The 14,242-nt window shown below is 39.5% G+C and overlaps 1 protein-coding gene across 1 annotated transcript in view; it reads right to left on the reverse strand.

The window, feature by feature from the left end:
- Plcxd3 (phosphatidylinositol specific phospholipase C X domain containing 3) overlaps nucleotides 1–11,205 on the reverse strand; it is a 145,112-nt gene extending 133,907 nt beyond the window's left edge. Inside the window, exon 1 of the mRNA XM_047556996.1 lies at nucleotides 10,922–11,205. Coding sequence (XP_047412952.1) covers nucleotides 10,922–11,024 — 103 coding nt within the window. The 5' untranslated portion in view covers nucleotides 11,025–11,205. The remainder of the gene's footprint in view (nucleotides 1–10,921) is intronic.
- Between the last annotated feature and the right edge of the window lie 3,037 nt (nucleotides 11,206–14,242).

Raw genomic sequence — 14,242 nt, forward strand, 5'->3', positions numbered from 1 at the left:
TTGGACATTCATCTCAAGAATATACAACAGGGAAAGTACAGTGTCTTCAACAAGTGATGTTTGAAAAACTGGACACCCACATGCAAGAAATTGGACTTTGTACTTTTGTCTCACACCATACACAAAAATCAACTTAAAATGAATTAAAGATATAAACGTAAGGCCTGAAACTCTAAAACTTCTAGAAGAAAACATAGGCCAAAAGCTTCATAAAATTATGCTTGGTGATATTTTTTTTAATGTGATATCAAAAGCACAAGCACTAGAAGCAAAATAGTCAAATAGGACCCTATCTAACTAAAAAGTTTCTGTGCAGTGAAGGAAACAATCAACAGACTTAAAGGGCATCTCACAAAATGGGAGAAAATACTTGCAAATCACATATTTGATAAGGGGTTGATTTCAAAATATATATGGAATCCCTATGACTCAATAGCAATAAAATCATGCAACCAGACTAAAAACTGGGCAAAAGGGATAAAATTACACTGTCTCAAGGGAGACATAAAATGGCCAAGTGGTATATAAAGAGGTGCTCAACATCACTAATCACCAGAAAAAGGAAAATCAAATTCTCAGCGGGATATCCCCTTACACCTGTTAGGATGGCTACCACATTTTAAGAAAATTACAGAAAATATTAAGTTGTTGAAAATATGGAGAAATTGGAATCCTTGGACACTATTGATGAGAATATAAAATGATGTAGCCTATATTGAAAACAGTATGGAGTTTCCTCCAAAAACTAGAAAGAGAACTATAATTAACTAGCAGTCCCTCTTTTAGGTATTTTTCCATAGAATTGGTATCAGGATCTTGAATCAGTATTTATGTCCCTATGTTCATTGCGGCACTGTAAATGATCATCAGTGGATGAATAGATAAAGAAAACACGGCATATACAAACAGATGATAATTCCACCATTAAAAGAAGGATATTGTCATATGCTACAACTTAGATGAAAATTGAGGATATCATGCTAAGTGAAATAGACCAGCAACAGGAGGACAAAAACATGCATGATTTCACTAACATGATGTATGTAATCAAACTCCTAAAGGCACAAAGTAGAATGGTGGTTGCCAGTGGCTGGTAAATCAAGAAGTTTCTGTCCAACGGGTATAAAGTTTCAGTTGTACAAACTGAAAATGTTCTATGAATCCACCGTGCCACATTGCACTTAGAGCTAGCAATATTATATCGCACAAATAAAAATTTGCAAAGAGGGCAAATAACATGTCATGTGTTATAACCACACATACACAAAATTAAAGTTGGGTAAGAAACCAAAGGAGCAGCATGTTTCAAGAAGAGCCATGAGGTAGACCATATCACATGCTGCAGAAAAGTCAAACAAGATAATAAAGACCGTCTTAAGCTTGGGCAAAATATGATCATTCATAACTCTGATAAAAAAAAATTAGTGCAGTGGCAAAGAAATAATAAGATTTGGATAGGCTAAGGACAGGAAGAGAACTAACAATCTGAAGACAGACAGAGAAATAGTATGATGGATAGAAAGGCAGATGTGGTACCAAAGGAGGCTCCCCTCTATGCAAAGAGGGTATTATTAACATGTTTATCTGCTGATTGGTGTGATCCTAGAGAGGTAAAGAGAAAAGGTCACTCAGGAGAGAGTGGATAATTCAGGAGTAAATTTTGAGGAGACTGAGTGGATGGGACCTGTAACATAAGAGAAGAAGCTGAATTTTAGTGGGAGCAGATCCACCTCTTTGGTTTATCTAAATGAAGTCCAAACTATACAAAAATAGGTGCATGTGGACTGGTGGTTTCAATCATGAGAAATTGAGAAAGTTCTTACTTGCTTGCATCTATTTTTTTCCTGCAAAATAAAAGGTGAGATAAGAAGTTTAAATGAGGGGGAAAGGAGATGCTGATTTGAGAAACAAGAACAGCTATAAAACTGTCATCTCAGAGACAAGGGAAATGAAGTTACTAGGTAAGTGTCATAAGACTCTCTGGCAGTGTTGAATGCCCATTTAAAATTCTTGTTCAGAAATTTCTAGTGAATTCTGTCATCCAGTCTGTGTGATTTTTCTCCAGCAACACTTATCCACTGAAGTTTTCTCAGAATGCAATAGGTGGAAATTTGAGTTTAACTGAGTTGAGTTTTTTCCAGGTAAGGTGAATAAGAAAGCGAGATAAGAGAGTTAAGGACATTTTCAAGGGGGCAATTCTAATGCTGAAAAAAGGACGAATGATCTAGCTGATAAGCAGATGATGACACATAATGGGGGGTGGGAGGGGTTAGTGTTAGGGTTAGGGTTAGGGTTAGGGTTAGGGTTAAGATTATGGAGGGTGGCAAGAAAGGAGGAAGGAAGGACCGTATAGAGGGAAAAGAGGGGTGGGAGGGGTGGGGGGGAAAGGAAAAAATAACAGAATGAATCAAACAACATTACCCTATGTAAATTTATGATTACACAAATGGTATGCATTTACTCCATGTACAAACAGAGAAACAACATGTATCCCATTTGTTTAAAATTAAAAAAAAAAAAAAGAATGTGACCTGATAGGAAGAGAACTGAGGATGTGAGGGGGTTGTGAAGACTATTCAAAACTTCACATTCTACAGCCTTCCACTACGGTGGAATCCTTACACCACCGCCCCCCCACCACCACCTTTTTATCTTGAGAAATATCCCAAGCAGGTCAGTGTGCTTAGAGGTTACTCTGCCTAAGGCAGCTCTGGTCCTCTCTCAGTCCTTCACATGGCAACAGGGGTGTTTGGCCCTAGGTGTGCTCTGAAATATGTTCCGATTTGCCCGTCAGGATTCCATGAAGTGCATTTTTCTCTTCATCACCAAACATGCCAGAGGGGCCCTCCAGGAAAGCTAAGCAGACAGCTAAAATTACCATTCACCTTAGCCCGCTTTCTTTCGTGAAATAAAAATTCCCTAAGTGAACTGAGGAACCTGATTATCATTTATAGTGTCCACTAAGGATAACATAATTGCATCATGAACATTAACTCGCCAGAAGAATTTTTCTATGTAAAACATATCATTAGCTGGCATTTAAAATGGTGTGTTATTAAAGCTGTCCACCACTAGTATCTGCAATGAAATATAGAAACATAACAAGAGCACATCTAACAAGCCCAAGGGCCATCTGTTTCAGTACCTGATTTCCAGAGGTGACTAATCATGGATGCTTCTCAAGAGTGTTAAAACATCCCCTCCAGCCCCTCTCTTTCTGACCTTTCCTCCCCTCTTAATAGAGTATAATAAAAACATACGGTGCTGTAGAAAGCTTTTGGCAGCAATTCTGAACCATAGTAGATTTTTCCCTTCCTTTTTGGAATGTATGATTTACATACTTTTCTGTTTTGCAGTCTTTTGAGGCTGATCTTAACCCTACCCAGACCAGGAGATAAAAGAGGAAATATATGCTTCTTGAGTAGATTAGATTACATATGACTACGTCTAAGAGATTCTTGAGTGCCCATCATGGTGACAATTCTCTGCTTTCCAAAAATTAATGCTTGTGATTAAGAGGCATCCAGACAGATGGGAATTGGCAAATTTTCGAGGAAAAAGAGCTTACCCCTTTAAGCAACAAGAATTAAAATGTGTATGTATGTGTGTGTGTGTATGTGTGTGTGTGTGTGTGATTTTATCTTTTCTTGATGGGGTCAGTATACATTACTCTGTACTTCAATGCAATGGAGCCCTTAAAGATTATTTTAAGTATGTCAGATTATTTGGTTAGCATATGACAATAGGCTAATATATTTACATTGTTCCAGGATGCTTACTGGAAAAAATACAGATCTTACTTGCATTTCTTCTCTAGACAAATCTATAGGAGCGATTAGGTAGCACCCACCAGAGGTTTACTCATAGGAGAAATCAAAAAGTTCCCTGAAAAAAGAAATTAGCTCAAAAGAAAGTAGATACACATGTACACAAATGCACCCACACATGTATACATACACACACACAGTGAGCTGACATCAAGAATAATGCTGAGTATAGAGCAAACTATCTCACGTATTGTCCCCTGCCCATTCACCTTAAATTCATACCTGAGTCCCAAGGCCAGAGGGTAACAACAAAAGCAACAAAACAACAAAAGACGTGCAGGTTTGGGCAGTGCTGGAACTCAGGCTTCAGCAATGATGGCAGAGTCAGGAGTAGTAGAAGTTGGCATCAGTAGTTTCCATAATGGGGGACCCATCTCTGGAAGCCTTTGACCTTTGTTAGACAAAAACGTTCTGAATGTAGGGCCTCCGCAGATACAGCACAAATTCTAGCAAGCTCCCAAGTGGCTGTGATGTTTTGGGCAGCAAACTATGGGAGCACAATTTCTACATATATTAAAGTAGCAAGAGTGACAACTCTCTAACACTTCCCCAAAACAAGAAAGAAGGAAAATGGCAGAGACAAAGTAGCAGCCCCAAATCCTGGCTTATCCATTTCAACCAAAGATCTGGCTTAGAGACATACTCAAGAATCAATCCAAATATTTGTAGAACTATTTGGAAATCCATTAAGGAAGTATTTGGAATGACTTGAAAGTGACAATTATTACGACTTTGATTTTGCAGTTGGGCTAGTAGACTTTAGAGAACACTACCTTTTGTGTCAGTGTGTCTTCATTAGGGTTCCCTCACAAATATTCCCTATTATTATTGTTGGCATAAGGCACCCAACAACTCTTTGTAATTTACTCTTTCTGTTCTGAATGAGTAGGATTAGAATTAAATAAGAGAAATCAAACTCTAAAAAAGGATATGAGATATTTTTGTATGCCTAAAAGGCATAAGCCTTAATATACAACATATAAACATTGTGGTATCCACTTTAGCAATTCTAGAGGTCTCTCTCTCTGTATGTGTATGGTGTATTTAACTATTTTAGAATATTTATTATGTCAAATAACTGAAATTCAAACAAGTTATAACCACATTTATACTTATTTCTATTCCATGTAAACAGTGCTTCAAATAAATGAGGAGTGTCTTGCAAATATAAGCAAGATTAATAATTTTCTTTATATCAGAAAACAATTTACTTTTGCCTTTGCTTTTGATGGTTTTCTGATGTGATGATCAGTACATTTTTGCATGCACATGCCACTTTTAATGAAGAACAATATTGAAAAGTTCTAGCTTACAGATAAAATGAACCAACCTGCAATGTGTAGATATAACATCAGTATCTGGGTCTATGTACCAAATGGACAAAGAACCAATATAGGGATGTTTCCTAAATTGGTGTTATGTCCTCTAGCATCACCAGATGGTTGATTTTAAGTGGTGCGAATGGTCAATATCAATGAGCAGCAGGACTTTAAAAAAATGAAGGGAAAGGTTTTACATTTATCACAGTGATCTAATCTGAGCACTTAAGTAGCATTTAAATAACATTTATGCTCAAGGTGCATGAGGAACTGTAATGTCAGTTATCAGAAATGTTCCCAGCCTGAGTCATTACCCTTGAGTCAAGTATGGGGTTCTGGCTCTAAGCCTGATTGTAAATTTGAACACTCACAGATAGAATGGATGGTACAACAGAAAGAGTCCAGTAGGAAGATGTATGTTTAAGTTTGGCTCTGCCACTTACACAAAGGTCCCCCTTAGAAATACAATAAAGGACTGTTCCTCTGACTTTAAATATGTATGTGAATCTGAGGGGTATAGATCTTGTTAAAATGTAAACTGAGATTAGATGAATCTGAATGGTGGGATCTGAGATGCTGCATTTCTATTAAGCTCCCATGTATGCCAACCCTGCTTGTCCCTGGCCCAATTTTGAGTAGCAAGGCCTTAGTAGATTATTAATAAACCATTGGAAAATCATGACTGCATAGGAAAACACCTCCTAAATGGTAAATATATTTCACTTTACAATATATGTGTGGGTGTGTGTGTATATATATATTTAAAATATTTTTTCACTTTATTGATCGACAATGGTTGGAGATTGAATTCGAATCATCAAGAAAAAAATCCCAGTGGAACAAATTATATTTCCGATATTCTTCATGGGAGAGTATGGAGGAGGAAGGGATGGGAAAAGGTTGGTTGTCAGGTACTAAGTAAATAACAATATGTTCTGGTGTCCTATTGTACGGTGGGGTAACTCCGGATAATAATAATGTATGATGTATTTCAAAACTAGAAGAAAGGATTTTGAATATTTTCACCATAAAAAAAAATGATAGACATGTGAAGATATAAATATGTTTAAGATGATCTGAACATTACACAAAGTGAACAGGTATCAAAATATCATGTGGTATCCCATAAATATTTACAATTTTGTACCAATTAAAACATAAATTTTAAAAGGTCATAAAACCCCAGACACTCTTCACTTTTTCCTTTGTTAACAAAAAGAAAACTAAACTGGGAATTGGACAGGCAACGCAGAGGGATATTCATTCTAAACAATTTTCTTTCATTTTGATTGCCCATCATCTTGATTGTGGTATCACTACACTGACTAAAAATATGAAAAAAAAAAAAGACATTTTCTTAGAGTACAATAAGACCTAGTCCAAGATTCATGCTATAGATTGTCTCATGCCAATTAAAATAGAAATAGTAGGGCTGGGTTTATAATTCAGTGGTGGAGTGCTTGCCTAGCACAGTGAGGCACTGGGTTCGATATTCAGCACTACATAAAAAATAAATAAATAAATAAATAAATAAAGGTATTGTGTCCATCTACAACCAAAAATATTTTTTTAAAAAAAATAGAAATAGTAAATTACAAAGAACAGGAATAAGAATCTGGCTCGAAAGAAATTAAAAAACTAACAAGGTGTGGCTCTAAAGTCCAAGAGTGTGGCTCAGTGATAGAGCACTTGTCTAGCATGTGTGAGGTCCTGGGCTCAAGTCCCAGCATTGCATAAAACAAACAAAAATAAACAAAAGTAGACACACACACACACACACACACACACACACACCCATGCACACAAATCAGAGTTGGCTAAATGAAAATAAACAAAAGTAGACACACACACACACACACACACACACACACACATGCACACAAATCAGAGTTAGCTAAATGTCTGGTTTTCCTAAGTAAAAATGTTCTTTTTCATTGGGGGTGACTTTTCTAAAGGAAATAAACAAAATCCACAGGGATAATCATTGATTTATAAGGCTTTCTGTGTTCCTTATCTAAAACACCACCACCAACTCCCTATTCAAGAAAACATACATTTTCTCTGAGGTTCCAGCCCTACAACATTTTGGCCAATTTTTAATTATTGCATGGTCAGTTTGTTGCCATGATGTATATGAGATTTTTATCATCTATCCGAAATGCATAGCAGATCCCGCCCATGGGCTAAATCCTTCCCAGCTTTTTAAATTTTACACAGAATGACTCCCTGCCACAGATCCAGATTGCCAGCACTTGACTTTCTGCTGCAATCCATCTCTTTTCAAGGGTTCTGGAGCCACCATGATTGTATATTTAGAACTCTGCTTCCAAAATGCCAAATACTCATCATTCACCTTTACCTGAACTTATACTTCGTTTTTCTGTTTCCACCTCTGTTTCTCTTTCTTACCTGCTTACAGTAAGAGGAATCATCGTTCATAATGCAAAATGCCATTGTTAAAAAGTATTGATGAATGAAAACTTAGTTTGGTTTCATCAGAGAGAGAAATAAATGATAAAAAAAAAGACTGAAATTTGAACAACCACTTATGTGTTCTAGTAGTATTATTGCTTTGGAAAAAAATTGAAAGTAAAATTACTAATACCAATGACTAACTTAATTCTTCAGCCCAGTCAATTCCAAATCATGAAGCCATTTAAATGCAAAACAGCACTGGGAGACTTGGTTCTGAAAGCATTCAAGATGCAGACACTTCGGAAACATTTAGAGACGCCAGAATTGCACACATGGTGGGTAATATCATACACACGAAAATTGTTCTTTGCTCTAGTCCTGAGTAATTTGAGTCAGCAGCCCCTAGTAGGTGGCCTCATAATTAAGCAGTTCTTCACTTTGTCTCTGCTTCACCTAAGAAACCTGAAGCTTTGAGGATGACTGAGCAGTAGCTCCCCTCCACAGAAACACTTGTGTGGTGCACCAGGCGTGGTTTTAAATGGTGGAGATAATTGCTTAATTCAAGCTGTAGCAACTGGCCAAATAAACATGTAGCAGCCAGGAAGCTATTAGCATGATTTTAAGGCAATTATTCCATTAGTGTTTAATAGTCTCCAATTAGTCTTCTCTGACTATCTAAGTTTGAGTGTCTTTTTTCCTCCAAAATTTTTCAGTGTTGAGTAATGCAGAAAAGTACTAAAACTGTTCTTAATCTTGGTGATATATATATATGTGTGTGTTTCTGTGTGTGTGTTTCTGTGTGTGTGTGTGTGTGTAGGGAGAGAGAGAGAGGAAGTCTGTTTATATATGTGTTTATGTGATATATAGATAAATATGAATATATCATATATATATCATATATACACACATAGCAGATCTACAGAATCAGGGGAGTATTTAGGAGTATAGATTTGGTGAGATAAGTTGTGTGTGGATTTGTGTATTTCTCAGAAGTACTTTGGTGAAAATGAGATCCATTTGCAGTGGATCCACTTTGAATATCATGCTAACAGGGGTTGGGAAAGCAATAGAAATTCCCATGGCATTCCAATGCCATCATCTTTGGGTCTCTTCTCAAAGATCACCAGAATATCAAACTCTTAGACCTCTAATTTCCCCTCAGTCCCATGGGGAGAAAAGGGAAACTGACCTTGTTCCTGCTATGCCTAGATCCTAGTCTTCTCATGTTGGTTAGTACCAGTTGGTGCTGAATCATCCAAACACAAGTCATAAGGCCTTTCCCTCCAAAATTCCTAGAAGACCTTCCTTAGGTCCATTTTAGGGGTTGAATTACTGAACTGATTATAGGTCATTTGCCTACACTGTTTCAGTTGCTTTTTTTTTTTTTTTTTTTTTTCATCTAGGAAGTGGAGATAATAATACAGTATTGTCTACTTCACAGATTTTTGGGAGAATGTGAGCTGAAATACATACCAGGACTTTGAAAAGTGAAGCATTACAGAAATGTAAGGTAGATTCTGGTGTGATGTCAACCCTCATCACTGTTTACCAACTTAGTCTTTTAACTTTCCTTAATCTCTGGAGAATCACTATCAGAAAGCTGCCATCTCAACCCTTCTTACCTTCTATGTGTGCATTAAAAAAAAAAAAAAACCCTCAGGTTAGACCATGTGAAACTAAATGCCTAAATTCAAATAAAAATGAAGGAAGAAAACGTATTGGAATGCCCGTGTAAGTGCCAGTGGAATTTTGCCAACAAAGTTGTGTACTTTCTACTATCTCCTTCAAAAGAGCAATCCCCAGGCTCACCCAGGTAGCTAAGTAAGTGCAGAGTGAGAAGCTGGGTTGTTCTTTCCCCTGGGGATCTCTGGGCCCTTGGGAAGACCTTTTGCAGGAGGGCAAAAGGAGACAACCCTTTCTGTAGAGGGCACTCAGGGCGGCCTGTGTCTGTTAGAGCTGCCAAACATTCACCTTACTAACAGCCTTTTATTGGAGTTACTGATCAGTTCCAGCGCTGTTTATTGGATCCTCTTGGGGTTTTCAGGAGAAACCCCCTCCCCTCCTTTTTTCCTGGTTTAGCCCCTCCACACCTTTCTTTCTTTTTTATGTTTTCCATCAGTGGCTGAGAGAGGGCGCTGGATGGGACAGATCAAGAGAAGGTAGACCAGAAGGTTAAATTTAATAACCCAGTTCTGCTCTGAGCAGGAGGCAGAATACCCATCAGTAAACTGCCCTCCAGCCAGGTCCTGAAACAATCAGGTGTGCGCTCCCTCAGTTCAAGTGCATAGCCAAATTGCTAGTGAAGTAAGGTCGGGTTCCCAGCTGTCATCCTTTGTAAACTGTACTGAAACCACTCACCCTTGATGGCTACCTGAGCTAGGGGGCTGCTGCGCGCTCCCCCTACCCAACGCCCCAACCCAGAAACCTGCCCAGTCTTCTGGTCCAAGTCGAGCGCGCCATACTGAAGCCTCTGGATACCCCGCGTCTCTTCCTCGTTTTTTCCCCCAAGCTCCTTTCCTTCTAGGCGGTTTGGACTTGGCTCACTCACCTTTCCCCCAACATTTGCGCATTAATCCCACCCCTCCACTCTGCTCTCGCAGGTTCCCCAGCCCAGTTTCTGTCCCGAACAGCAAACGCAAGGTTCGCACGGGTTTGCTTTCTTGACCCGGGTGCCTTACGTTGCTAACACGCACTTGGACCAGACTCCAGATGGTGGCCACTCGGCCAGTTCCTCAGGGTACACGCCGATCAGGAGACGGTGCACGCTTCTTGACCCCATCAGCTCTCTGTCAAGGGCAGCGATCACACCGCCGCCTGTCCCTGAACTTTCATCACTCTTCGAGAAGCGCTTTGTCTTTTTAAAGGAGCCTGGGAACGAATATTAATGACTCGAGTAGGTTCTAACCGAGAATCTACCAAATCTGTTCCATTGCCTACCAGGGATGGACTCAGTTCCACGCGCGGGAGCCGAGTCCCCCGGACATCAGCTCGCACTCACCGCGCACGATCACCCCACAGCTACAGAAATCGCCCTGCGCTCCCCAAATCTGCAGGGAAAACCTTGGGAGGGGGCACAAGGCGCCATCCTGAAGCCTGGCTTCTTTCCTACTCTAGTCCTGCGCATACAGCCTGCTTCAATAGCCCAGGGGGAAGCAGTCACCTTGACTCCTGGCCCCACGGTCCCCAGAGGTTTGAAAAACGCCCGGAAGCCCAAGGCCACCAGGCATGCACTCGCCTGGCCTGAGACCCACCCCTGAAGACGAGTTTCCCCTCCCGCGGGCATCGTGGCAAGTTACCACTTAGTGGCAGATAAAGCAGGGCGGGGCAGGTAGAGCGGGCGCCAAGCCTCTGCGCGCCTACCTGGGATGGCTAAATTGGTGAGGGGGATGCTGTGGATGCTCTCCGGCAGAGTTGCCATCCAGTCGGCGAATTTCAGCTCGTTTTTCCCCTGAGACGAGGCCATCGTGCTGGTCGACGTGCCGCGAGCTGGTCCCCGCACTCCACGGGCAGGCTGGCAGGCTGCTACCGCTAATCCAATGTTTGCTGGAGCCCCGCTAGAGTTTACACTCCGCTCTGCGCCACACCCACAGGATGGCGCAGACACATGCTAATTTTAATAATTATTCAAAACACCCCATGCTCCCTTAGTGCCTCGCCAGACTCTGCCGGAGCTTTTGTTCCTGACGTCCGTGCTCAGCTCTCCCCGCTCTCCCCTCCCTCCCTGACTCTTTCCTCCAGTCTTACCCCTCCTAGGCGGCTCTGCCTTTCCTCGCCATTCTGCAGCTTGCCTTGGCTTCTTATTATTAGTCTTTTATATTTTATTTTTTGACTTGATTCACACAGCCCCTCTGTCCATGGTCTTGCTGTGTCCACTGGGTGACTTTCTGATCCTGTTTGTATGAATGACAGACAGTCTTGGGGTTGAACCTAAAATCCTAGCATACTTTTGGAATGTTATTGTCTCCTGAAGGCCAGACTCTCGGCTGGTTTTCAGGACTTTCCATTCTTAGTGAAGAGACTTCCTTTCTGTAAGCTACAATGGGTTATGAATTTCCTCAGGGAGAGCCCACAACCCCACTTACACAAAATGGTGGTCATTAGTTACCAATATGCCTAATTTTTGGAATAGCTGAAAATTGTGGTAAATTCTAGGTGGTTCCTACTTATCCCTGGAACCCTGCTTCAGACATTTAGTAGTGAAGAAGAACTGCACCAGATCGGGAGATATCTGTTATTTCTACAGAGAAAGCTGCCTCTGGCCTCTCTGTTGGTTTCATGGCACTCCGGGCAAGACTGAAACCTGATGCAGGAAGAAAACCACCACATCTCCCAATAACACACTGTAATGACTGCCTGTAGCATTTGGTGAAATGTATTTGGCACCATTGGAAGTGATCTATGTGATTGTTTGGATTTTCCTTTCTTGGCAGCCTAGAAAGATGTTTCTCTCTCAGGAGAAGTCTCTCACTGAGGCTCCAAAGAACTATCTGGGTCCATCTACTCTCCAGTGAGAAAGAGGAGAGAGATTAAGTCTTACATATGTGCTGAGACCTGCAGGAGCCTGACTGGGAATACATAAAGATGGATTAAAAGTGTTTTGGGCCATTGCAGTCCAGAGAATGGAGATGAAACAAATGTACCTTTATTCTTCCATCCAGTAGTGTATGAATTATTTTCCTAAAGGAAATGCTATCGGGTTGGAGAAATAAAAATCAAAATAGGAGAGAGATATATGAAACATGAGAATAATCATTTCAGTTCAGTAAAATCATTTAGTATTTTTTAAAGAAGCCCTAGAGCCTACTTATTTTGCACAAGGATGCTAAGACCAAAGAATATTCACCATCAATTGGGGAGCAGTGTGGGAAAGATGGAGAGAAGAGAGATAATGTCTTATTCTTTTGATCAAATTTTCCATTCCCCCCATAGAATCAGTTCATAGCTTCAAGAAGACATAGTAGGGTTATCTTTTGGAATGAGAACAAGATGTACTGGAATTTTTTCCCCCAAGCCAATCTTAATATTTATGCTCACACAACAGAACCCACATATTCTTTTAATTAAAATGAGAATTTTTTTTTTCTCCATAGGATTCTTGGTCAAGAGACCTATAATAAATACACTTCTGACTAATGCTGGTACTCTCAGGGTATCATTGCAGGGAAACAAGAAAAAGTTAGATCTGAGAGTTAGTTTTTCTTTCTCTGAGTAGACTGAACAAATTCTCCATTTTCCAAATGCCTATTTTCTCCATTATAAGATGATGATAGTAACTCAGAGATTTGTAGTGAATCTTTCAGGACAGTGTATACATGTCCATTGAAATAACAGGATATGTGTATTACTTCTCTGTCTTTCCTAGCCAGTCCTAGCCTTTTAAAGTATTTTTTTTCAAGAGGGTGAAATAATTATTGAATCACCTTAAATGTTGAAGAAAATTTTGTCTGTAAAGAATCACACACTGTCTTTTGGTAAAGCACAGAAAACTTCTTCTATCTTTTATCTGTCTTGAATTTCACAATTTTTAAATGTGCTGGATTTTATGCTAACATAAGCCTTTAACAGTCTGTGCATGCAATCCACCAGGAAAGACAAGGCTGAAAGTTGATAGTTCCAAATTTCTTTCTTGGCCCTGTAATTAATATTTTGAATGATATTTTATTACCTAATTTCCCCATCTTTTTCTCACCAGCCCTGCTCTCATTTACTAAATGACATCTGGAAAATCACACAGCTTCTCTGAACTTTAGTTTGGTCACTGTATTAGTTAGGGTTCTCCAGAGAAACAGAACCAGTGGTATAATGAGAGAAACAGATTTGTTTTAAGAAATTGGTTCGCATGATTGTGAGAGCTGGCAATTCTGAAATCTGCAGCACAGGCAGCAGATTAGGAACTCATGAAGGAGTTGTATGTTTTAGTCCTAAGGTAGAATAGCTTCCTCAGGAAACTTCAGTGTTTGCTCTGAGGGCCTTCAACTGATTGGATGAGGCCTACCCCTAATTATAGCAGATAATCGGCCTTGCTCAGAGTACATGATTGTAAATGCTAATCTCATCCATAAACATCTTCATAGCAACGTCTATTCTAGTGTTTGACCAGACAACCAGGCATCACAGATAACATTGCCAAGTTGACATGTAAAATAAACCATCACACCCGCTGGTAAACTAAAGTAGAAGTTGATACCAATCTCCAGGCCTTTTTTAACTCTTATTATTTTTAAAATCTGTTCCCTTTTTTAGTTTTTTTTTTTTTTTTTCTCTTGCATACAGTTATAGGAAATAGCAAGAGAAGGAACAAATATGCACCTTGGATTTTTAATCTATGCAGACCACTCAAGGTACAGATCAACATTTTTACCCCACAACATGAGAAATGTCCATGATTTTTAAATGTACTGTTGATAGTAGCCTACCTTTAAAACATAAATGAAAACTGACTTATCACTGTGGATTTATGCTACCATTAAAACTATTCTAGTAACCTTCTGATGTCCATCAAATTCACATTATGAGAAGTATATAAACATTGCTACTCACCTGGAACACTTTCTTACTTCATACTCTCTTCCATTCATAAAAATAGAAGGGTTCTTTGCCATGTATTTTCCTTCATTAGTTTATAATCCTTCTTAATTGTTGGTGATATATGTTTTAGTTTTTCACCTAAATTGATTATGA

This window comes from Sciurus carolinensis, chromosome 6 (genome assembly GCF_902686445.1).
Source record: "Sciurus carolinensis chromosome 6, mSciCar1.2, whole genome shotgun sequence".
Classification (NCBI taxonomy): domain Eukaryota; kingdom Metazoa; phylum Chordata; class Mammalia; order Rodentia; family Sciuridae; genus Sciurus; species Sciurus carolinensis.